General features: G+C 50.9%; 1 protein-coding gene and 1 long non-coding RNA gene across 14 annotated transcripts in view; one reads left to right on the forward strand and one right to left on the reverse strand.

Annotated features, from left to right (window-relative positions):
* LOC107318996 (uncharacterized) overlaps window positions 1-23,792 on the reverse strand; it is a 50,547-nt gene that overhangs the window by 11,956 nt on the left and 14,799 nt on the right. For 10 of the 13 annotated variants that reach the window (XR_014934244.1, XR_014934243.1, XR_014934242.1 and 7 more), the window contains exon 4: window positions 1,069-1,215. Coding sequence is in view for 8 of the 13 variants with exons in the window: in XM_085515174.1 (XP_085371300.1) it covers window positions 1,069-1,215 (147 nt within the window). In the remaining 5 variants the exon portion in view is untranslated. Of the gene's footprint in view, window positions 1-1,068; window positions 1,216-1,296; window positions 2,068-11,002; window positions 11,483-13,272; window positions 13,412-23,792 lie in introns of those variants that run through there. The other 3 variants (XM_085515178.1, XM_085515175.1, XM_085515177.1) reach the window with 2 other exon arrangements.
* LOC146758429 (uncharacterized) lies at window positions 18,101-19,264 on the forward strand. The gene is made up of 2 exons (XR_014934247.1): window positions 18,101-18,274; window positions 18,783-19,264. It is a non-coding gene; the product is annotated as an uncharacterized LOC146758429 (long non-coding RNA).

Raw genomic sequence — 23,792 nt, forward strand, 5'->3', positions numbered from 1 at the left:
GAGGCCTTCAACCCAGTGTAAGTGAAGAAATGCTTTGCTTTCCAGCTTGGTGGTGGAGCCCTGCTCCATGGGAGTGAAACTGTGCACCAAGCCTTCCAAATAGCGTGCTGTTGCAAAATAGCCTCTCTAATAAAACGTTCCCCTCAAATACATCACCACGACACAGACAGCTCCTTTCCTTACATCAGAGTCCTTGTTTGCCTCGATTCATAAATATTGCATTAGCAGCTGGAGAGTTTCCAGCAGAAAGCGACACGGTTTGGGCATTGCATGGACACAAGCTGAGTACAGCCCAATATCTCTGCATCAGTGCATGGTGGTGCCTACAACAGTGTGTGCCCTGCCACAGGACTCATGCCTTGCAGCAAGGTGCATGCACTGCTACAGGATGTGCAGCCTCAGCAGGGTGCACAGCCAGCTCATCCTGGTGCTCCTTGTAGCACAGCCCCCCCCAGGAGCCACCCCACAGGCACTCCTGGCAGCTGAGAACCACATCTCCCAATGATGACTCAGGCTGGGACGTGCTGTGCAGCTCTCAGAAAACAAAATAAACATCAAAACAGAATCAAACACTGAACGCTGGCACCGAACACAACACGAAAACCCAAATTCAAAACAGCCCCTGAGCTGGAAAAAGTTTCTTGCGAAGAAAAACTTTCTTTACGTGAAACATCAGGCAGTGCTGGTGTCAGCTGGCTGCGTGCTGCCATAGTGGGACTCCCATTGCTCCCTGCCAGCAAGCAAAGGGCATGGCAGCTCCAGAGGCACTGGTTTGTAATGGGCAAGGTGGGAAGCAGCAGAAAGAAGCCAGGATGCAAAGTGTGGAGCTCAGCAAGATGAAACACCCTATGATCGCTCACTAACATCCCTATCAAAGCATTGAACCCCATTCATCCACCACACTCCCTTCCACCATGCACAGGGTGGGAGCGGAGCAGCTCTCCCCCTGCACAGACAGAATTCTTTACTGCAGTGAGGAGCTGAGCTCCCAGCCCACCGGGGCGCACGCACTAAGCACTAAGCAGTGTGGGCTGAATAATTTACAGCAAGCAATTTGCTCGGTGTTACCTCTGCTCCCACGTGGAAAGGCTGCCAGCAGCAGAACGCTCCTCGGATCCATCCGTCATCCCCAACTGTTTCCTGTGCAGTTTTTGTGAATGACGCTGGCTGTGCTTCCTTGTTTGCAAACAGCTCCTGTTTTGCCAAGGGCTTCTCCTGCAAGGAGCGGTGTGAGATGTGAGGTACAGCGTGGGGCTCCCCATGTGTACAGCCACCCTGTGCCCCCCACACACCCACCCTGGGCTCTGCACAGCTCTTGCACCATTGGCTCCAATGCTGAAAGAAGGCAGGAAGGTCCCACCTTTACCTCCGTAATCAGGGAATCATAGAGATGTAGAATCACGGAGTCATGAAATCACAGAACTGCAGAACTATGGAATGGAATCATAGAATGGCCTGGGTTGAAAAAGACCTCAAAGATCATTTGGTTTCAACTTCCCCCACCATGGGCAGGGTTGCCAACCACTAAACCAAAGACCCATGGAATCACAGAACTGCAGAACCACTGACTCAAGGAATCATAGACCCAAAGAGCCATAGAATCACAGAAGGCCTTTGACTGGAAGGGAACCTTGGGGTTCCTCTTCTCTTTCCCTTAGAACATACATTTCGGCCAACCCCTAGAGGGGGTTCTTTTGGAAAGCCAGGGCTTGGGGTTGATACAACACCCCTCCAGCACTTACAGCCCCAACGAAGGAAGGGGCAACTCCCCACCACCCGTCAGCCCAAAGCACACGGGGCAGCGGTGCCTCCATCAGCAGCACAGGCTGCACACAGAGCTGCCGCAAATAAATGATCCCCAAATGCCCCCGCGGAGGGGAAGGAGCTCGGGGGGGTGTTAACATCACCCTCCTCCGCGCCGAGCTATTCGTGGCACTCCATGCCTGTAATAACTGGTGTTTTGGCAGCTGACGCCGTGTAATCGAACCGGGGCTGTCAGGGAAATTTGTAGCTATTTGCTTCACAGGGTTTCTTCATTCCACTCAGCAGCTGTCAGCCCGCGCCGCGTGGTTATTGATGATAGGCGCTAATCATGCAACAGATTCCCCACATAAATCAAGAGGCAGTAGAAAATAAAGTTTCTTCACACTGAGGTCATTTGCCCCCCTCCCAAGCGCCACGGAGAAGAAAAATACAAGCTCGTACTGCTGCTATTAATAACAACCCCCCACTTCCATCCCCCCCCCCCATCTCCTGGGAAAAGGAGATGGTGTCAAATTTTAAATTACAGCTTTTGTTACATCCACCAAATCGTGTGTTTATAGAGCTAATTACTGGGTACGTTCTGTGTGCTGGGGCCTTGCTTTGTGGGCTATCGTGGTTGTAAAAAGATCCTGGAAAAGGCTTTTTCCTCCTCCCCCCCCCATCCCACCCCAGGGGCTGAGCAGCAGATCTCGAGTTGTAAGTGACAGCTTAAAGTACCACCAGGGTGTTAATCCCCAGCGGGCTCTTTTTCCAGCCTGTCTCTATGGCACTGCGAATGGAAGGCTTTGCTCTCCCCTTCTGCTGTCACTGCCACTGAGTGTGGCCCAAACACCAACAGCCCCACACCCGCAGCAGGAAGAAAATCAGAGCATGAAGGTTAGAAACTGTCCCTAAGATCACATCCTACAGCCAACATAACCCCACCATACCACTCATAGCATCACAGAGTCATGCAGGTTGGGATAGACCTCTAGGATCCCCAAGCCCAACCCCAGCACATCCCACTGTGTCCATTGACCACGTCCCCAGGTGTCATATCCCTGCAGTTCTGGAACACCTGCAGGAACAGTGAGCCCACCACTCCCTATGCAGCCCATGCCAGCGTATTATCACCCTTCAGAGAAGAAAGGCATCCTAATATCCAACCTGAACATCCCTAGTGCAACCTGAAGCCATCTCTTAGACACAGAATCACACAACCATTAAGATTGGAAAATACCTCAAGGATCACCAATCCCAGCCCCACCACACCATGCTGACCACATCCCTGAGCAACACACCTCCACAGTTCTCAAACACCAGCATACAGATCCCATAGCACTGCCTCCCTCACCCAGCTCCGTTTGGAGCCACAGCTGAAGAGGTGATGATTCAGCTCCCTCCTCCCACATCCCCACCCATTCTTGTCATGGTGGCAGCTCAGCTGAATGGAGCACACCTCAATTTGCCCTTAATTAAGTGCCCACCTGAGCTAGTCCTGCTGAGGATGGAGATTGGGGTGGATTCCACCTTCAGTGAAGTGAGGAGAGCTATCAGTGTGCTACAGCTCCTGCAGCACCCAAATCCCCCACGAGACCCTGCCTGCATCTCTTCCTGATGCTGATGCAAATGTGGGATGCTTGAGACATGCCACGGGGCAGCAAGAAAACAGCTAATCGTGGTTATGGCTGTGGTTTTTTTCATGCATAGATGCCAAATCGTGAGTCTCCAGGCTTGCTAATTAGCCCCATGATTGGCATGCTCATTACAAAAATGGTTAATTCGCTCGGCAGCGTGTCTCATGCAGAAGAGGATCCATCCTTTGAAGGCGAAGCTTTTATCCTTTTCAAACACGTCCTCAAGTTATCAACTTCAACGCAACATCAAGGCCTGCTTTTGTTGGAATAATTTAACACTAATAGTTCACGAATGCTGCCACTGCTCCTGCTGCTGAGCTGTCAGTGGCTGCAGAGACGTTTGGTTCAAAGGCAGTGCCAGCACGCACTGAGCTTGGGCTCATTTTGGGTTTAAAAAGTTGGGTTTGGGGTTTTTTTTACCCTTTCTCTTGTGGTCTGATAGGGGGCGGCCCCAGGGCTGTCTGTGTGTGACATGATGGGCAATGCAAAAGGAAGAGCTATTGCACATAAGGAGAGGGTGGGCATCACTGCCTGGAGCACCACAGTGCTTTGGGAGGAGAACAGGGCACTGGGAGTCAGCACAGCAGGAGCCAGCTCCTGCTGCAGACCTCTGCCAATTAGCATCAATTACAGCAGTGCAATGTCCCCTCATAGGCAAAGGAGCTGAGCTGATGGGCAGTGGAGTAAGCAAAGTGTGCCAAGAGGAAAATAGATGCTGGCAAACACAGTGCTTGGCTCCAGGTGGTGCCCTGGGTTTGTGGATGGATACAAGGTGCTGGAGCATCACTCTTGCTGCTCCCCGGCTCCAGCTCCATGCTCTCGCACTGTGGCTCTCAGTGCTACCCTGAGCAGTGTGGTGACATCAGGCTCCATGTCACAGCCTCACGGATAGGAACTGACGGGCTGTTCCTATCGCTGCCCCCACGGCACCGTGGCTGGGATGTGCTGTGACAGCAGCCACGTCTCTGGGTTACATCAGATAAATGTGCGGAGCCCATTGGGAGAGCGTGGCAGCAAGAATAGCCAGGATCAGGGGAACAATGCAGCACTTTGGAATGTGCTGCTCCTGGGGACACCCTGTAGGGACAGGACATGCCTCACTCTGTGACACACTCACATCTTCCAAAACACCAGCAGCATCACTGCATGCCTTTACCCAGAGGTGGACACCCCACATTGGTGACAGTGGGGCTGCCTCCAAAGCGGAACCCAAACCAGATTTGCAGAGGTGGCCCCTGCCAGCCCAAGGGTGATGTGGCTGCACTGCTGCATGTCAGATGTTTCTCTTGGGTTCCCTGTGTGGAGCTGTGTGAGTCACAGTGCTGGCTGAGCCCTGCAATAACTCAGCAATGCTGTATTGCACAAATTATTTTATCCATTACTAATTGGGCTCAGCAGGCTGCAAATCCCCTCTCCCCACCTCTTTTTCCCTTCCCTTGCTGCAGCCTCGGGGCCACTTTCAGCACCTGCATCATCCTGTGCATCATCCGCGATGACCTAATCCCACCTGAACGGGGCTTAGTCCTCCAAATTACATTCTCTTCCCATTGTTCCCAAGAGCCTGGAAGCAGAAAGGTGCAGAAGACCCCAACCCTATGGCAACCAGATCCTACTGCAGCACCCCATGTTGGATGGACGCTTTTGCTGCCATGCACAGCAACAGGACCAACGTTCACATAGAGATTATTTTGCTTCTCCTTGAGGCCATTTGCTCTGGAAAAGAGCAGAGCTCCCACTGCACGCTGCCCCAGCTGTCACCCATTGGTGGTGTGTGAGACGTGGCCCTGTAGTGCCACCGCATCGTCTCCAGACGGCGGCTGTCTGTTCATAAATTATCACACCTACTCCATCCTTTTCAGGTATAAGCAGTAATTTGCCTCTTGGATAGGGCTAAAAAAAAAAGAAGAAAAAAAGAAAGAAAAGAAAAAACAAAAGCGTGGAAAGGGGGAAATCATCTCCAGCAAGAAATAACGAAAAATGTGCAAAACAGAATGAAAATGACACTTCAGCTTTAACATCACATCATTAGCAAGATATTTTATCATGCAATTCATCTGCCTACCTACCTGCTTCCCAAACCACAATGTTCCCCTCAGAGTTCTGTTCCTCTTTTGCAATGAACCATAAATTACATGCTGACAGCTTTAATTTGTGCAAAGTATGCCTGGTTGCTTCTGGCACAAGCAGCCGGCTGCTATAATAAGGTCAATATATATTCATTGTCGCATTGCTTGATGTGCCAGATAACACAAAAATGCAGAAATGTGGTAGTTTCTTTGGGGCTACAAAGTGGGAATGATAGAAAGCGGAGAACGCTGCATCTCATCAGGGCACGGCAAGCAGTTGGCTCATCATTTATGCATGGCATGAGCAGTGTTATGATTTAACTAATCATCATCAGTTATTCATCCCATTGCTGTCAGGGGACCACGCAACACTTTCATTTCTTGCCAGTTCTGGATAATTTATGTTCCCCTATCATTCGAGGGGGGTTATGTTTGTTTGTTTGTTTCCTCTTTTTCCTTTTCTGCTTTGTGGTTGACCATCAGCAGGTGAGAGCTGGGACGTGAGGCGTGGGTGCAGCAAGAGGAGCTGCTGCTGTGTGCTACATGCTGTGTGCGTGGAGCTGGGAGCAATACAACCCAGGCAGGTGCTGCTTGCAAGCTCAGCATCAGCTCCTGGAAGAGATGGGGACGGTGACAGCAGAGCCCTTTCTGCATCCTACAAGATGCAGAGTGGAGTGGGTGCTGCGTGTGCCCAAGCAGTCCCTGCACCCAACACTCCAAACACCACCATGAGCATCTGTGGTGCTCAGCAGCCCCAGAGTCCATCATCTCAAAGCTGCCACCAGGCTGCAAACCCCCTCCCCCCACCTCCTTTTCCCTTCCCTCACTGCAGCCTCGGGGCCACCTTCAGCACCTGCATCATCCTGTGCATCATCCGCGATGACCTAATCCCACCTGAACGGGGCTTAGTCCTCCAAATTACATTCTCTTCCCTTTGTTCCCAAGAGCCTGGAAGCAGAAAGGCGCAGGAAACCCCAACCCTATGGCAACCAGATCCTTTTCCAGCACCCCACGGTGGGGTGCTGCCTTTGGAACCAGGGATGCAATCCCCAGGCCTGCAGGGGCAATGAGGCTGCCAGCAATACATACAAGTTTGGGGGTAGAATCATTGAAAATGCTCATTTAAAGGGTGGGGGCTGCCATCTTGCTGTGGGGTATGGCAGCGGGACAGGGATGGGGCAGTGCTGCTCAGAACTTGCAGCCTTTTGCATCAGGCTCTGCATGGAGCAGCAGCAAAAACTCCTCTTTGCTTGGAGGGCCAGCCTGGCTCTTCTGGGCTCTGAAAGGGCAAGAACATGGAATTCCCTGCTGGGCTCTGCCTTCCTGGCCCTACTGCTCCCACCAGGGGTGGTTACAGCAGGAGAAGAGCCCTTGAGACGCAGTGAGCTGGCGGTGTATCCTCTGACCCCCCCAACATCAGCCTGACATGGCTGTTTTGGAGGTGTGAAGGCACAACAAGCACAAATGTCACCGTTACACTCGCGGACGTTCTCGTAGAACGCACATTAAGGGAAGTAGATTAGATTGCTTTTCCCAGAGATCATAAGTATTTAAAAAGCAATAAGGCTTAATGCCTGTTTTTCTTACTCTGTAAGGTGGTTGGGGATGATAAATGATAGGCAATTTCATGGTCGGAATTTCAATTTCCCCAAATATTAGTGCCATTCTCCACTTCTGAGAGATCCCTTTTGGCAGTCTCCTGCATTGCCTCCTCCTCTGTTTTCTAATTCATTTTCAGAGCAGAGAACCATTTCACAGCCTGGCATTGGGCTCAGGAAGCCATTGGTGCTGGGGATGGAGCCACCTCCACGTCAACTGGCTGTTCTGCACTAATACCCACCTGCAGGTTGAAAACACCCAGCTGCAAACCCAAAAAGCATTCTAGGATTCTAGGATTCTATGAAATGGTTCTAGGGAAAGAAAGGAGCTTAAATAGTTGAACGTTGTTATTTTGGCTTTTTTGGTGCGAGGAAGAGAATGATACCTCTCTTATCTTGGAGGATGTTTAGGTGCAGCCAATGTAATTCAAAAAGAAAAGAGCTCAAAGAGTGAAATGTGGCTGTTTCAGAGAAGGAAAAGGTTTCACCTGGGACCAATTTAGATGGCTTTTCCTTTTTTGTTGAAGTGAAGAAGAAAACCAGACCAGTCCCAGCATGAACAGCTACATGTCCCCAGCATGAGGATAACCAACAACCAGCCACCAGCACCTGCCCCATCCTATAGCACAAGGGATGCACCTGTGGGGTGAGGATGGACCCATGAGCCAACACTCCACCACCCGCTGCCATATCCAGAGGCAATGCCTGAGGATGCAGCCCATGGAGCCCCACCACCCTCATTTCCCCCATGCCCTCACACAGGAGCAGAGGTGTCCATCCACCAACAGCTCCCGGCCCCACTGATGTATTATTGAAATCCATTACGGCGCGGCGGCTCCGACAGCGCTCTGCGGTGATGTGTCACAGCAGCACCACTCTGGTGATGTACTTACATAATATATCAAAGCCCCATCATCCTGATTACGTTCTAATACAATCTATCAAAACGCCATTGTTCTGGTGATGCGCCATTATCGTACATCAAAGGAGCGGGGCCCGCTGATGTGCCATTACCCAGCATCAAACCCCTGTCAATCTGACGCACGCTGTCACGCGATGGCCACTCAGAAGGCTGTAATAAAATTAAGCTTATTCTTTAAAATTTATCTCTCCATCCATCTCCAGAGAGATATTGATTTAGCACGGGTTGGGGACTGCATGAGTATCCCATAAGTTAGGGGGCTGACTGATAAGGCTTCACGTGGCTTAGGGCTTTTAAAATGCGTGGAGAGCTTGATTTGTTTTTTGAGCTCGTGGGTCTACAGTGCAAGCCAGAAAGGGGAAGAAAAGCCCTCCTGTGCTCTGCAGCCGCACACACGCCCACGTTTTGCAAAGCACTGGGGGCACTCTGGCTTCAGAGCGATGCACTCACTGTGCTGCTGAGAGCTGAAAGCTCCATCAAGCTTTTAAAGCCAACAGGTGCTGGGCCTCTTCCAGGAGCCTGAGTGCATTTTTGCTCCTTGATGTTTTCCTGGAAAAAAATCCCTCTGTTCTTTGAGGCTGATGGCAATTCTGCAGGAGGAGAGCACCCACTCTGTGCTGCAGAACGGGGAGAATAGGGCAGCTTCCCTGCTCTTCCTCCCGTGCAAAAGGATGTAGACTAATGAAACTATGAAAGTGAAGGATAAAGGGCAATTAATAATATGTTTTTTTTAAAAAAAAAGAAGAAAAAAAGATGGCAGCACTCAGGCTGCTCCTGACCCTGGGTGGTTATCAGCAGGGGCTGAGAATGCCCTGCTTTCCATGGGAAGGAAGGGGAATAGGAGATATGCACTGAGCTCTTCTGTGATGCACACTGCAAACAGCTTTATGACACATTGCAAGACACGGTGGTGAATGCATACCAGGCAATGAGCATCATTCTCTTTGTCTCAGGGATGTCAGGGTTTCAGTGCAGGCCAGAGGCTAGAAACATGGATGGCATCATGCATTGCACTTAAGCTGCAGCACACATGTGGCACAGCTTGCAGCAAAGCTCCTGCACTTCTGCATTGAGGACACCTCTCTGGGTTGCCTGGGACCCAGAGAAGCACACCCAAACCAAGGCACAGCAGCAGGAGCCTTCAAAGCATAGCACATGCCTTCTGCATTCCCATGCTCTCCATCCCCTGCAGGGAAGATTGGCACTCCTGTGAGCCCACCATGGTGCTGTGTGATGGGGTGACCCTTTGGGCTCCCCCTCAGCCTTGGCTTCAGGAGAACCTGTAAGGTGGGGAGCCTGGCACAGGGGCAGGGATGCCGGACCATGCAAATGGGAACATGGAATGGTTCCAGCAGCAACAAAGAGGCTCCAAGAGAGCTCCTCACCCTTCCCTACCCAGGACCCCCACCCTACTTGGACCCCCACACTGCCAGAGCCCCCCATGCAGGGCCACCTGGTGATGCAGCACTGTGCCGTGGGCACCCTGCCCCACCCTCACTGTTTGATCCATCTCCCGAGCAAAGCAGAGGGTGGCTCACAGCATCTACATGCTTCCCAGCTCCCTCCCTGCAATTAGGGCTGCCCAGAGGTGCTGCTCTAATGAGGGCTGCAGGAATTTCCCTGGGTGCTGAGTGGGGAGAGCTGGCACAGGGATGCTGCCTTGGCTATGGGAAACCTCCCCAAACACCTCTAGGGGAAGAAAATCAGATGAAAGCTCTTCCCCTATGGCACTGGATCTTAGCTTGGAGTTGGGTAGCACCTGCCTGGGTAGGAGGAGCAGGGCAGCCTGCTTTGGGGTGGGTTGGAGCCATATGGGCAGCAGGTAGAGTGCAGAGCAGGTGGTGGAAGGAGGGGATCAGAGCTGTGGGGCAGTCCCAGAACATGCTCTGCAGTGTTCCTCCAGCACTCCCACCTGCAAGATAACAGCTCAGAGCCTCCCTGCAGCATGGAGGGGTTCTCGGAGCTGTCTTCCATCAGATGGAAAAGCTTTTTCTTTAAAGCCCCTCGTCCTTAAGCCCTTTGGGTTTGTCATCAGGTTTTTCACTCTACAGCTGGCTATCAGCTCAGAAGCTCCTGCTGTCCAGCAGCACAAACAATGCCTGAGTGTTTGCTGCAGGTGATAGGGATCAGAACGTCCACGTGTCCATCCATCCTCAGGTGCCCCAGCATGAGGCCGGTCCAGCTGGCTGCAAAGGGATGCTGAAATGGGAATATAGCAGCTATCATCCCTAAAAATGGGACAGGAGGGGACAATGGAGGTGGGGACACCAAGGGGAGGACAGCAAGGGGTGGTTCAGCAAGGGAGGACTTCATGTTGGGGACACCAAGAGGGACATCAAACAGCAGCAGCAGCACCTGGCATGAGGCACCTGGTGCCAAGGAGAGAGTGGAGCAAACCACCCACCTCGATGCTATGAATGAGGAGTTTTTCCCATCTGCCTGAAACCGATATTAAAAAGAAACCACAGGAATGCTGGATGCCTTCCATCCCGTTTCGCACCTTTGGCAACCCAAAACACGCCGCACAGCAGCTGGCACCGGAGGGGCTCTTCCTGCAGCCTGTGTGCTGGCAGGAGTGGTGCTGAGCTGCAGGAACCTCCCAGGTTCCCTCTCCCATCCCTCGGGCAGTGCTCCTTGAACCACCGAGCCCTCCCAGTGCAACCAGTTGGAGCAGAAAAGAGCTTTTGTTTTCCCTGCAGGTGTCATTAATGCAGCAGCAGTGCTGGCATCGCCATGCCCACCACCCAGCCTGCAGCCCTGGCCCACCTCCTGCACCTCGGCAGGTGCAGCAGTGCAGACACAGCCCCACATGGTGGCTGTCAGACAGCACGTGCTGCCTCCTGCACCCATCCTCACCTCTCCAGGAGCCCTTTCTCAGGAGCATGGGGACAGGAATAAGCAAACAGCCAGATATAAGGCACAGGTTTTAACCTGTCCATTGCGGCAAGAGACCGGATAATGTGATTAAGTTGCCTAAGAGTCAGCTTAAGGCTCGTTGGTTAATTAGAAGAAAAATATTCGTCGGCCATGCATCACCTGCAGCATCCCCAGCGCGATGTCCCCACGATGTAGGATGCACTCCAGTGTCACTCCAGGTACTAATTGCTTCTAATGAGGAGCAAGCACGTTTTCATCCCAAGGGCGGTGATGGATCCGAGACCCAGCTGCAGGGCTTGCTGTATTTACTGATTGCTTTCACCCTTTCTTCTCAGGGCTGCCCTTCCCAAAGCGGTGTCCCCTCCCTGGTGGCACAGGGCAGGATGCAGCATCAGCCCTGCAGGCTGCACCAGGCAGCAGAGAGATGCCTCCAAGCTTAGGAAATAACAATTTTAGAGCAGAACTTTAGGCAGGGCTGGGATGGTGGGTCTGGGGGGCACAGACACAGGATGCAGGCAGGGGTCCCGGCCCCTCCCACTGTTTATTTTTGTCTATCTTTGGGAACACGGCCATCAGAGGCAGGCAGGGCTGTTTAATCAGGTTCATGTTTACCTTTGGAGCCACTGTACAAACAACACGCTGTGGGTAAATTAAACAAACACCGGTTATAAAGTCGACATAATCAGCTTAAACTCAAAGGATAATTACAAGAGTCAGAATCTACAGTATCATAAAGATAGGGGGCCAAGGACTGGCTCCAGCACACGGCTGCAGTATAAGCAAGCTCTGGAAGATAACCTTGCGAGCTGCAATTAACTCGCAGGCTCTGACAGTTACCGAAACCCGAAATGAAAATAGCCCAAGGAAAACAAACACGGGGTTTGGCACTCCTGGAGAAATTTAAACCTAAACATACAAATTAAAAGCACCTCGAGAGGCAGGGTGGGATTTAATAACATAATGTCTCCCATTCACTTGAAAGTAATTGATGCACAATGAGAAACCCTTTCTGTCAGCACAGGCAGTGGGAAAACCCGCCGAGTGGTGGTGGAAATGGAACCCTTTTCATGTCGGGGCGGTGTGTTTCAGAACAGTGACCTGACAGAAGAAAGGCTGCAGGGAAATGGCTGATTTTGAGATTGCCAGCAGGCAAAGCAGCCATGGCCCACGCATGGCGGTGGTGTGGCAGCTCCCACCACTGATTTACTATGAGATATGGAGGTTGGTGGCCCTGCATGCAGCAGGGGGGTTGAAGCCTGATGGTCCTTGAGGTCTCTTTCAATCCAAGCCATCCTATAGTTCTGTGATTAGCACAGAGGGACACGGCAGTGCTGGGAGCCCTGGGATGGCGATCCTATGGGATATGGGGGGATGCAGGGGTGTGCTTGTGTGTGGGCTGGTAGGAGCAAAAAGCAAAGAACAAAAAGCAAAGAGCAACACATTGCTGCTTGCAACAAAGTGCCGGGGAGCAGCAGCTCTCCTAGCAGGCTGGGAAACAAACGCCTTTTAAAATGAAAGCCGATAAAGCATTGAACCTGGTGCTTCTGCTCGCTTGTAAATCACAGCGCTGCGCTCGCTAATGGCTCCGGCAATGGGAGTTCAAAGGCAAGAAGTAACCTAATTATGAAGTTTGTTAGATTTATTGTCAGTTAATAACAGCGTTTTCAAAGATGCGATGAGTAAGATCAGTGGGTTTCTCATGCTTTGCCTTCTCCTCTCTTCCCAACAACTATTCTAGGTCAAAATCATCGCGCTGCGCTTCTTTTCCATCACACAGAGTGAGGACACTTAGAAGCGAACCTGGCAGAGCTGTGATTAGCATAATGAGGGCAGGTGAATGTATTGTACTTCCTTCTGGCTTTTTTGGTTCATATTGCGAGCAAGAAAAAGGTGTCAAGAGCTGCTGGCAATTTTTGCAAATATTAAGGTAATGAAACAACTAGAAGATGCTGAATTATTAAAAGTTCTCCAGCATTTCTGATATTTTATTCCTTTTATTAAATGTGTAAGTGAAGGATCACAGAGCTGGGCTGCCTTCCTTCTCCCACGCCTTTCCCAAAAGCGGTGGAGAGGAGAGAAATTCAAACTCAGCCCCGGTGCCTGCTGTGATCAGAGGCAAGCAGCGGCAGGGCTGAGCTCTGGGTGAATGAATGAATGCAAGCAATGGGGTGCAGGAGCTGCAGGAGCAGCCAGAGCATCTCCTGGGTTCTGCTCATGGGTTGGGCCCGGAGGCTGGAGGGGATGGTCAGAGCAGGGCCAGCATGGGACAGCTTGAAATAAATGAGACGATAAATAAAGCAAGTAAAGCCATAGAGGGCAAAGGCCACCTCAATAAGCAGCAGTCACATCCCATCCAGAGAGCTTTTTTTCCTAAAAAACTCTTTGATATGCCCAAGCCAGAACACTGCAAGAAAGCAAGGCTTACTCACCAACCCCTTGCTCTCTGTAAGCTGAGTTTTGAGGCCATTGATCACAGAACGACGGTGGGGAGTCCTGCATCACCATGTTCTTCAGAGAGTACCTGAAGGCAGCAGGAGCTGCAGGTCTTCCAGATCTCCATAGAGCTGCCTGGGATAAAAGCCCAATGGGTTTGAGGGGCTGGAGCCACTGCAGGCATAGAATCATAGAATCATAGGATCACAAGGTTGGGAAGGACCTACAAGATCATCCAGTCCAATCGTCCTCCCATTGTGTGCTGTTAGCACAAGCCACTAAACTGTATCTCTTAGCTCCTCATCCAGACAATGGCTGGATACAGCATGAAGAACTCCATCACTTTCATCCATCATCCATCTCTATCACCCATCACCCATGATCCATTACCATCAACCATCACCCATTATTTATCTTCACTACCTACCACATCACTGCCCATCCCCTTAAGCCATCACCTTCCTCCATCACCCATACTCTATCCCTTTCACTCCTCACCCATCCCCACCACCTACTACCCGCCACCCAACCCATTCACCCATGGCCCCACGTGTTCCATTGGCACCCAGGAGTGCACTGTGTGGTACCATACCCTGGGGGTAAAGGTGCTGAGTAGAATCACTGCCAGACTTTACCTAGAAACACAGCATCCACATCCCCCATCAGCCACTCCAAACAGTGATCATGGTCCTAAAGCCATGCCCACTGAGGGACACGGTTGTTGGGCACAGTGGGGATGGGCTGGGGTTTGTCTTGGTGATCCTGAAGGTCTTTCCCAACTCCTGTGCTTCTATGACTGCTTGCTTCTATGAAAGCAGCATTATAGCAGCAAGTAGAAGTGGGTGGAGGAGTGCAGCCCCGATGCGCTGTGCCCGCCACTGAGGTACTGAGCTGTATGTTCCCATCACATTAACCAAAGTATTCTGCATTAAGCACTCCAAAATAGGAGTAATATTCTAAGCTTAATTATCATTTAAATATAATAGGAATCCGATGTTTCCACCAAGCGACCGTGTGCCAATCAGTCAGCAGTAAGCACCGCGCTTTCTAAACAAATCGTTATTAACTTTAATATATTGCAGACATGTAGCAAGCTGGATCCAATTTTAAGTGAAAATTAATGGCAAATTCTTGTAACCACATTAAGAGCCATCTTAGTTCATTTGAAATCAGTTAAACATGAAAACAATATGAAAGCCATCTTGTGTGCCTGGAATATAAATATTTGTCCTCATCCTTGCCAGAGCAGCAAGAAAAATTAAGAGATGTTGGCATGTGAGCTTTATATAAACACGCTCACAAAAGGCCGACGTTTGATGGATTAAACTATTTGTCAATTTTTCCGTTTCCTTCGTCAAAAAGTAATTAAACATTAAGCAGATGTCAGGATCTAATTGGTTCGAGAGAGTATTGCACAATAGGATTTATGGCAATTGTGAAGTTGTATTTACATGTCTGTAAACAGGCAGCCGCTTGCCAGGGGAGAGCGGTCACGGTGCTCCAACCTCTGCTGAGCAGAACAAGGCCCCGTTCTGGGCAGCCCTTGTTGGGAGTGCAGGGAATTGGAGATGGGGATGGCCACGCTGCACCCAGGCACCTCGTGAGGAAACGCATTTCTTCCCACTTGGGTCCTTCCTTCTCCTTTTCCCTCTATAGAAGAATGGGGGAAAAAATGGGGGAAGAGTCCCTCTGGGGCCCTTCTTTGTACTTCTTTTTTTTTTTTTTTTTCTTTTCCTGCCTTTTAAACGAAAGGGAAACCCGAGTACAAAAGAAGGAAAGACTTCAAAAAGCTTCAAAATTCTGCTCAAAACAGCGTTTTTCTTTGTGTCTTCCTGTGTGCGTGTGGAAAGCTCCGCTGCAAAACTCCAGCAGCACCCAGAGGTTGTGGCTGTTCCTCCTCCAGACGTCACCACCTCATGCAGATCCTGCAGGGACGCATCCATCCCAGCACTGGGGCAGCACAGATGCAGAGCAGGGCCCTGCTGCACACTAGGAGCTCCGTGCAGGGATCCCAGGGCACGTCTTCGAGAATTGCCATAGAAACCACTCAGTGACCCCAATTCCCCGTCAGAGCAGTGGAAGCACTGATAACAGAGGTGGGGAAGGCAACCAAACCACCCCCAAGCAGCAGGGATTTACCAGCTGGAGGTGCCTATGGGGTGCTGACCCACTGCTGGGCCAGGAGGAGGCAAAGAAGATCTCTGAGTCCTGCATCTTTCTGCTGCTGAATCTTCCCCACAGGATCCAGCAGGACCGCAGAGACCCTGCCAGTGGCAATAGGACGCGAAAGCAAAATTCAGAATAAAGCTAAGGCAAAGATGATCCTGCTTGTCATATCTCTCCAATCTGCAAACATAGAACAGTTTCACAGTGAGGCTGCATTAAGGAGAAAATGAGAAAAAATGGAGAGGAAATGCCTCTGCATGAGGTGCCCGTCACCGTGCCCATCACCGTGGCCTTGGGCCATCTGCCTGCTGTGGTTATGTCTATAAATAGCAGAAGCCACTTTTGCAAACCTTTCCAGCACTGCTGGTCGGAAACAAAGTCATCAAGACAATTTGCAATAGCTCAGTCAGTGCAAAGAAGGGTTTGGTTTATACCTGGCTCGGAGCTCACGGCACACAGCGCCTCTCCCAGCAGTACACAGACACTGCCCTGGTTCGGAGCTGCTCAGCCACCCATTTAACAAAAGGAATCAGACAGTGGTGCGAGCTCATCAGGGATGTGAGGGAATAAAAACATTTCCCCCAGAAAGGGGGAGAAAGGAGAGGAGAGGGTCCCAAATCGGGCTCCATCCATCCCTCCCTGCTGCATCCCCAGCCACATCCCGCAGCGCTGGCTGCAACGCTCATTATAATTTACAATAAAGACATGGGAACAGCGACATTTACTGCAGACCTTATGCTCATTAAAACAGTCTCATTGCCTCATTAATTCCATTTTTCAGAAATTACGTTCATTTTTATTCACTGTATTAGCTCCTCATGCATTTCACATGCTGCTATTCCACATTTAAGGAATATGTCTCAGAAAGGTTTCCGAATCAGCAATCCCAGTGCCCTAGAAGCAAAATAATTACTTTTTCCATTGCTAGTTCCTGTTAAGCCACTCAAGATAAATAAAATTAATGCAACTACATTTGTCATGTGAATTTAATTATTCCAAACAGCATTAGCTGGTGCTATAATTGTGCAGTAAATGTGCTTCGTGACATCAGGACACACCGAGCAGCACGGAGAAGCAGAGACTTTTACATCTCCAGGAGCACCATGGAAGCATGGTACCAAAATTAGGGAGGGAGAGGCAGCTGATGTCTGTATGACACCAACAGGAGCAGCCAGCAATGCAACAAGTTGGAGCCCAGATACTGCAGGAGGATTGCAGCAAACACACACACTGAGCTCTGTTTTATCTGCTTAGTGCTGGTCAGGTGTTGGCACAGGCTGCCCATGAAAGCGTTGGGGTCACCAGCCCTGGAGGTGTTCAAGAGCCATGGAGATGTGGCCTCAGAGGACTTGAATGTCTGCTCCAACCGAAGCCAATCTATGATTCTATGGTATTATGGTCAGTGGGCACAGCGGGGATGGGGTGGTTGGACGTGGGGATCTTAGTGGACTTCTCCAAACGTTGTGATTCTATGGCTCTGTGATCTCCATCTCATCTTCAGCCTCTTCCCCTCCCCAGTGTGAGTACTCTCCCTGCTCTGCACCACTCTGACTCTCCATCTCCCTCCAGCTCAGCCCAACCTGCTGCATATATTTAGTCCCTTGCCTATGCCTCACAGCCAATCTTCTCCTTTGGAATTAATTATTTAATCCCTTAGCTGTATTATTTAGCTCTCTGAAGCATCGCGGCCCAGAGATTGCATGAAAAATGCTCTGCAAATGGCATTAGTGGTGCAGCTCATCCTGTGGGGTCGGGGGCCTTGGGGGACAGCACCCGGGGGCCCACATCCCATCCAACCTCTGCACCTGGTGTCAGCAGTGCTTCCCATGAGGAAACAGCCCTTGGGGGGAGGTGGGCTGCTACACCCCCTCCTGATCTTGCACATTGGGTGCGTGCATCGAGATATCCAATATTAATGAAGGAAGGGTTTATTGGATTTCATTTCCAGGGTTTCTTAAAGTGGCACCGGGCCACAGACAGCTGCTTATAAATCCGCATGTGCCATTTAGGAGGTCAGCAAGCCTCGAAACACGCCAGAACCTTAACAAGAAACACTGAAATGCAAAAGGAATCAGAAGGAACTGTGCTCCCAACACACACGGCCCCGCCACGCAGCAGAATCCTATGGGGCAGAGAGCAGCCAATGCTGGTGGGGCTGCGCACAGGGAAGTGAACGCTGCCTTTCATAAAAGCTGACTCCTCTACCCTAAATAAAAAACATTCCCTGCCTTGAAGAACAACATTTTTTTAATTATTATTTCAAAGTACCCTGTTCAGCAGCAGAGCACACAAATACTCATAGCTACGCAAATAGCAACTCTTTATTTGCTTTGTTTGCTCAGCTAATATTGACTTTCCAGCCTAACACTGCTGCTATTGAGTTTGGCTATTCACAGTACTGTTTGACTAGCATTAGAACAGCGCAGCGATAACAGCGTGTGCAACCGAAAAAGCAATCCATCGCCCCTCCGTGGGACAGTGCCATTATGGCAGAGGGGGAAAAAAAACCGTCTGCTTATTCAGTCAAGTACAACTGTTGAATGCAACGCTGGCAGTGACACTCCTGGCGAGTGCAAACAACCCAAGGTTACAGTGTTATTGTGTACTCGCTCAAAGCAAACACTACAGAGCGGTTCCGTTGCTGCCTGTCACCTTGGGCAGGACCCAGGGCTTTGCTCCCTGCTTGGGGTCAGTGTGTGCTGCTCTGTGCCAAGGCTCCTCCCAGCCGTGTGTGTGCCATGGGGTGGATGGGCAGATGGGCAGATGGATGGGACCCCTCTGTGGGGGGAAGCAGGGCGAGAGCATCATGGAAGGGACAAGGAGGTTGTACAGGTGGGTATCAGTCTCTTCTCCCAGGTCACAGCCACAGGACAAGAGGTGATGGCCTCACATTGTGCCAGGGTTGGACATTAGGAAATATTTCTTCTCCAAAGGAGCAGCATTGCATTGCACAGCTGCCCAGGGAGGAGGGGGGGGGTCACCATCCCCAGGGGTGTTCCTTAGGATGTGGGCAGTGGGCACAGTGGAATGGGTTGGGGTTGGGGATCTGAGAGGTCTTTGCTAATCTTAATGCTTCTTCTATGACTGTATGGCTTGGCATGGTGGGGATGGGCTGACTTGGTGATCTCAGAGGCCTTTTCCAACCTTAAGCTGCTATGGCAGCTGATGGCAGAAGTATGGGCATCCTACATCAGCGCTGCAAGCATCCCATGCTGCCACCCTATGAATCCAAACCCATGTGGCACCCACCCCTGCAGCAGCACGCTCCCTGAACTGCCTGCATTTGTCACTCCTCTCCATTCACACCCAACTTTACAGACATATTTCACTTCCCTTCCAGATTGCAGAGCCAGACTGATTGCCTCGCTCGCCTCCCACGTGCATCCACCAGTTTATACAAATAGCTGTGTGTGCACAGCAGGCAGAGGCAGAGAGCAGCGCCCGTCTGGCACACCGAGCAGCCGACTCCTCCCAGGGCAGCCCTGCGTGGGATCCCCAGCCCCATGTTATCACTGCAAGCCCTGGGTTTGGTATTTAAAGCTGACATTGGGAAGTTCCTCCTCCTCTGCTTCAGGAGGCAGAGAAACAGAGAGGAGAGGCAGAGCTGGTGGTTGGATGTGGTGATCTTAGTGGTCTTTTCCAGCCCTAACTATTCTATATGTCTATGATGCTATGAGGGAGGTCACCTCTTTCTCCAAGCTCCAGGATGTGACATCTACATGAAGACATTCCCTCCACGAGCTCCACAAACAAGGCAGAAGCCACATTTCTGCATGTACCGACTGCTGGGGAGCAATAAACAGCTGCATGCAAAGGCAGAAAGCAGGTGTGGTGATGGAGATGTTGATGTGTTAATTAATATATCAGGTTTTAGGGATCCATCAGAACCGCGCTGAGGATCACTGAGCAGGAGAGCTCCTCCAGCCCTACATACAGTGGAGGCTGGATGCTGGAAGGACCTCGGAATCACAGCATCAGAATCAGCAAGGCTGGAAATGACAAACGAGATCACCGAGTCCACCCATCACCTGCTCCAGGTGTCCATAAGCAGCGGAGAAAATGAAAGATTCCCCTCCCCTTTTTTGGGACAGCAAATCTGAGACAATGCATTCAGGCAATAAATGACTCACAGAGCACGAGCCAGCAACAAAAGCTGGAGCACAGCAGGTATCTGGTTTCCACGAAACCCTGTTCTCAGCTGTTTGTGTCCCAGGAAAGGCCCCGAGGAGAACCACGCCAGGGTTTTGGAGAGCAATTTGGGTGTTATTACACGCTATTGTTCCTGGAGCAGCGTGCAGGCTGAAGCTCTCTGCTCACTATTAGCTGCTCTGGGCGTGCCCAGGCCCCAGATCTGCTTGATGACAAACAACAGCCTGTTATTAATGTCATTATTATTATACACACATTTCTATAGAACCCATCACACAGGCTCTCAGTTCTGCCCTCTGCTTGCGTAGTACCTTTCATTTCAGGTCTCACGCTGCTTGACAAACATTAAGCCAATGTTGGAATTTGTGCCAGAGGCAAAGAAAAAGATGGGGGGGAAGGAAATCCCAGTGTTGATCTGAGCATGACAGAAAGATGGAGACTGGATGCAGGGAAACGCACGCAGCTGTAATTTAGGGGGTGTTCTGGTGCTTTTAATAACCAATCCTTGCATCTCCAGGGATGGCTGCAGGGGATTCTTTGAGTACAGGGCATGCTGCAGCTGCTGCATCTTGCATCATGGCATGCAATGAGTGCAGCAATTGGAATCTCCTGCCTGCAGCCTGCAGGGTTTTCTCTTTGCACCATCCCAGTGCCCGCTGTGAGGTTTTATTCCTCTGACTGATGGAAGCACGCAGTGATCCCAAAGGGTGGGCAGCACCAGCCCTGTACCAGAATCTCCTTAATCCACAGCAACCTCTGAGGTGCTCTGCTGTGACAGCCCGGCCCCTTTGGTGCCAATCACCCCGGGCAGATAGCAACTTCTCCATCACTTTGTCCCTTGGGATGAACCTGCAGACAGAAATAAGGTTCCAGTGTGTTTAAAAGTCAAAGCAGGAGCTGAAATTCTTGACCATCCATCTCCAGAAAGGTCCCAGATATTCCAGTGTTATTCCAGGGCCATTCCTCGCTGATGGGGCAGCAGTGCCTGGCCACACTGAGTCACACTCGCTGCTCATCCCTCAGAGCACACTGCACCCCAGCCAAGGCATTGCTGAAGCTCAGGAACAAATCAATGCGTGGCCGCCTTCCCAAGGCCATCCCCTGCTGCTGTTGTCACAGCACAGAAACCTGCTTTGTTCCCACAGGTGCTGGGCATGGCCGCTTCCCAACTTCCTCGTGCTGAGTTTTCCCATGAGCAGTGAATGCCAAGCAGCCTCTAACCCAGAGCATCCAGGTTAATTACTCATTAATGGCACTAAAACACCCTTCTCATTCTCCAGGAAATATATTCCAGCCAGCACGAAAGGCAACGCAATGCTCTGATTCATCCCAGCGTCTAGGAAAACATCGCGGCAATAAACTGATAAGGAAGAACAGGTCTGATGCAGCTCCTCTCCAGCCTGTAATTACAGCAGTCTGGATAGCAATTAACACAAAGTTCCCACCGGTGTGGCTCGGGGCGGGCTCCGATCCCGTTGCTTTGCAGGTGAGTTCTTCCTTCCTCCCAGGCCCACCCCTGGCAGGCACTGTGCCCATGCAGGGCAGCCCTCGGCCCCTGCAGCCTTCTCTGGTGTCAGTGCCATGCTGGGTATCTCCCACGGGGCCAAACTCATGGTCACAGCACCCAAAGTGCAGCACAGGGTGGGCTCTCCATCGATTCCCATCTCTCATCCACTCAGCTCAGTCTCAGAGCCCACAAGCTGCACCACTCTGTGCAAATCTACCCACCTGCCATTCAGCAAAAATAAGAGTTCACTCCGAGTCCCAGACCCCAGACACTGACACTTGCCATGCTAAGCAATGCCCAGGGCTGCCCACAGGCAGCACGGAGCCACTGCCATCTGCTGCCATGCGCTGCCATCACACCGTGCTGCTCCTGGGCTGCCCCACACTTATGCTTTAATTCCTACCCGTGCACTTTATCCATGCAATTGCCCACAGTGCCCTGAGCCTCTGACTTTCCCTCCCTGAGTAACAGGCAAACTTCTCTCTTCTGCCTGCTAAGCTGCTGTGAGCTTCAGCTCTCCAGAATGACCAGGATGGGCAGATGTCACCTGGATGCCACCACCCCAAGGGCTGCTCTGAAGATGCTCTACTGCAAACCTATGTGGTTTTTCCCACTGAGGAAGGCTCAGGGCCAGACATAACCCGCTGCAGATGCAGGTGGGGATGTGCTGCAATAGCAGTGACTCAGGACTGCACCATCTTGCCCTGCTGACGGGCTCTGTGTGGGCTCATCCTGCCCAGGACACCGTCTCCAAGGGCTGGGAACCACTTGTTGGGCAAAACTGGGGCAGAGGAGCAGCATTGCTCAACCCAACCTCATTCACCACTCATCTCGGAGCATCGTCCCCATCACCCATAGCATAATTCCCTTTGCAAGCCAAGCAGCACATCTACTTTCTGCTTCAGTTGCTTTCCCCTGCAAAAAGCGTTTGCTAACTCCCATTATCCAATATTTAGCAGCACACAGCAATAAACAAAGTGTTGGAGATGAGAGTACACGCCGCGCGCATCGTGAGGCTGCATTCAAAATGCAGAGGCTGCCTGCTGCGGGGAGCGGTGCTGTGTGCAGCTTTCAGGTGCATTCCTCTCTCAATCAGAGCCCAATTAGATTCCTATTCTGGGGGAAAACAACTCTTTGAAGCACTGAGATGGAGCGCCCTACCTGCACAGAGTGTTCATTGCTTATCACAGAGGCAGACATGGCTACCAAGAGGTGCAGGTCATTATCTGTCCCAGTTATTCTCCTTCCACAACCAACATAACAAAGGCCAACCACACCGCCACCATCACCCACTGCTACCAATGGTGGCACTACGAGGACCCCATGGATGGAGGTGTCCCCAGGGCATGGGCTGCCAGGACCCACATCTCACCCATCCCCTCACTTCATTCCAGATGCACATGGAGAGCATCCCTTGGTTTACAGTTCCAGCCTCCCACCCCAGCCCTGCAGCCTCTCCAGGAAACCATTCATCCTCATCATTCCTCTTGGTTTCAATCCGCAATCCGGATTTGCCCGGAGACCTCTGAGTACATTTGTCTTTTTTCACTGGCGTTGTTTGTTTTTGAGTCAGGTGTTTTCCATTCGCGATAACAGCGTGTGTTTGTCCCAAGATCACCTGCATAAACATGATCTGGGGGCAGGGGGCAAGGTTCAAGAGTTGAGACCCGCGTTGGCCAAACCTGTATTTTGTTCCTTCTAATTATACCTCGCCATATTAGCAGATAATAGCTGTACATTTAAGCAAATTATCTCCAATAAAAAGGGGACAATAATTACGCTGTTTGTTTTCTCTCCTTCCATCGCTGGAATTATTCTCTGTTTGCCCAGGGTTAAATATTAGCAAGAACCTTTCCGCACCGCTGTCTGCTCCAGTGCCTTTTACTGTTTTAAACCAGCAAGAGTCAGTAAAAGTTTGGGCAAATATTAGATTTGGCAGAGTTTGCTGTTTGTATCAGGAAACCGATTGGTGTTATTGATTGACAGATGTGACCAAATGTTTAGAAAGCCTGTCCTCTATTGGATTCTGCTAGGTGTTTCAGCAAACAGCCCTAATACAAGGCAAACAGAGTTATTGGAAGAAGTACCAGCCTGTGTTAGCACAGCAAACTGAGGGCTATGCAAACAGCTTAAAAGAATCTGGCCACCTTCATATAACCTTTGATGTAGGTATTGATCCTTCTGGAGGTGGCAAAAAGTTTGAACAGGGAGCAGATTGAGTGGGATCAGATACAGATCAACACCGTAAGAATGTAAATGTTATCTTTAAGCCACACTGTCGCTTTAGTAATGGATGTCTGTTTGGAATTTATCTTCTTCCAAATCTCTAAATCCATGCAGCAATAAAAATTAATAATAACTTTTAGATAGACTGCCTCCCAAGTCTCCCTCCCCGCCCCGATGAGCAGGCATCCTTAATTCCATTAAGGGCAGTGCTACAGCATACAGAGCTGCTAGCTGGGATGGGAGCCATTGGGTGCAGCTGTTTAACTGTGTGACATGGATAGCGGGCATGGTTGGGATGGGTTGGGGTTGGACTTGATGACCTTGGAGGCCTTTTCCAGCCTTAACAATTCTATGACTGTATAAGCAGTCATGGTGGTAAGGGGCTGATGGCCGGACTTAGTGACCTTAGTGGCTCCCACCCCCTTCCAGCTCCCCATACCTGAACCAAGCTGGGCTTTGGCAGCCCCG

This window comes from Coturnix japonica, chromosome 14 (genome assembly GCF_054131305.1).
Source record: "Coturnix japonica strain WE chromosome 14, WE-NBRP24, whole genome shotgun sequence".
Taxonomy (NCBI): Eukaryota; Metazoa; Chordata; class Aves; order Galliformes; family Phasianidae; genus Coturnix; species Coturnix japonica.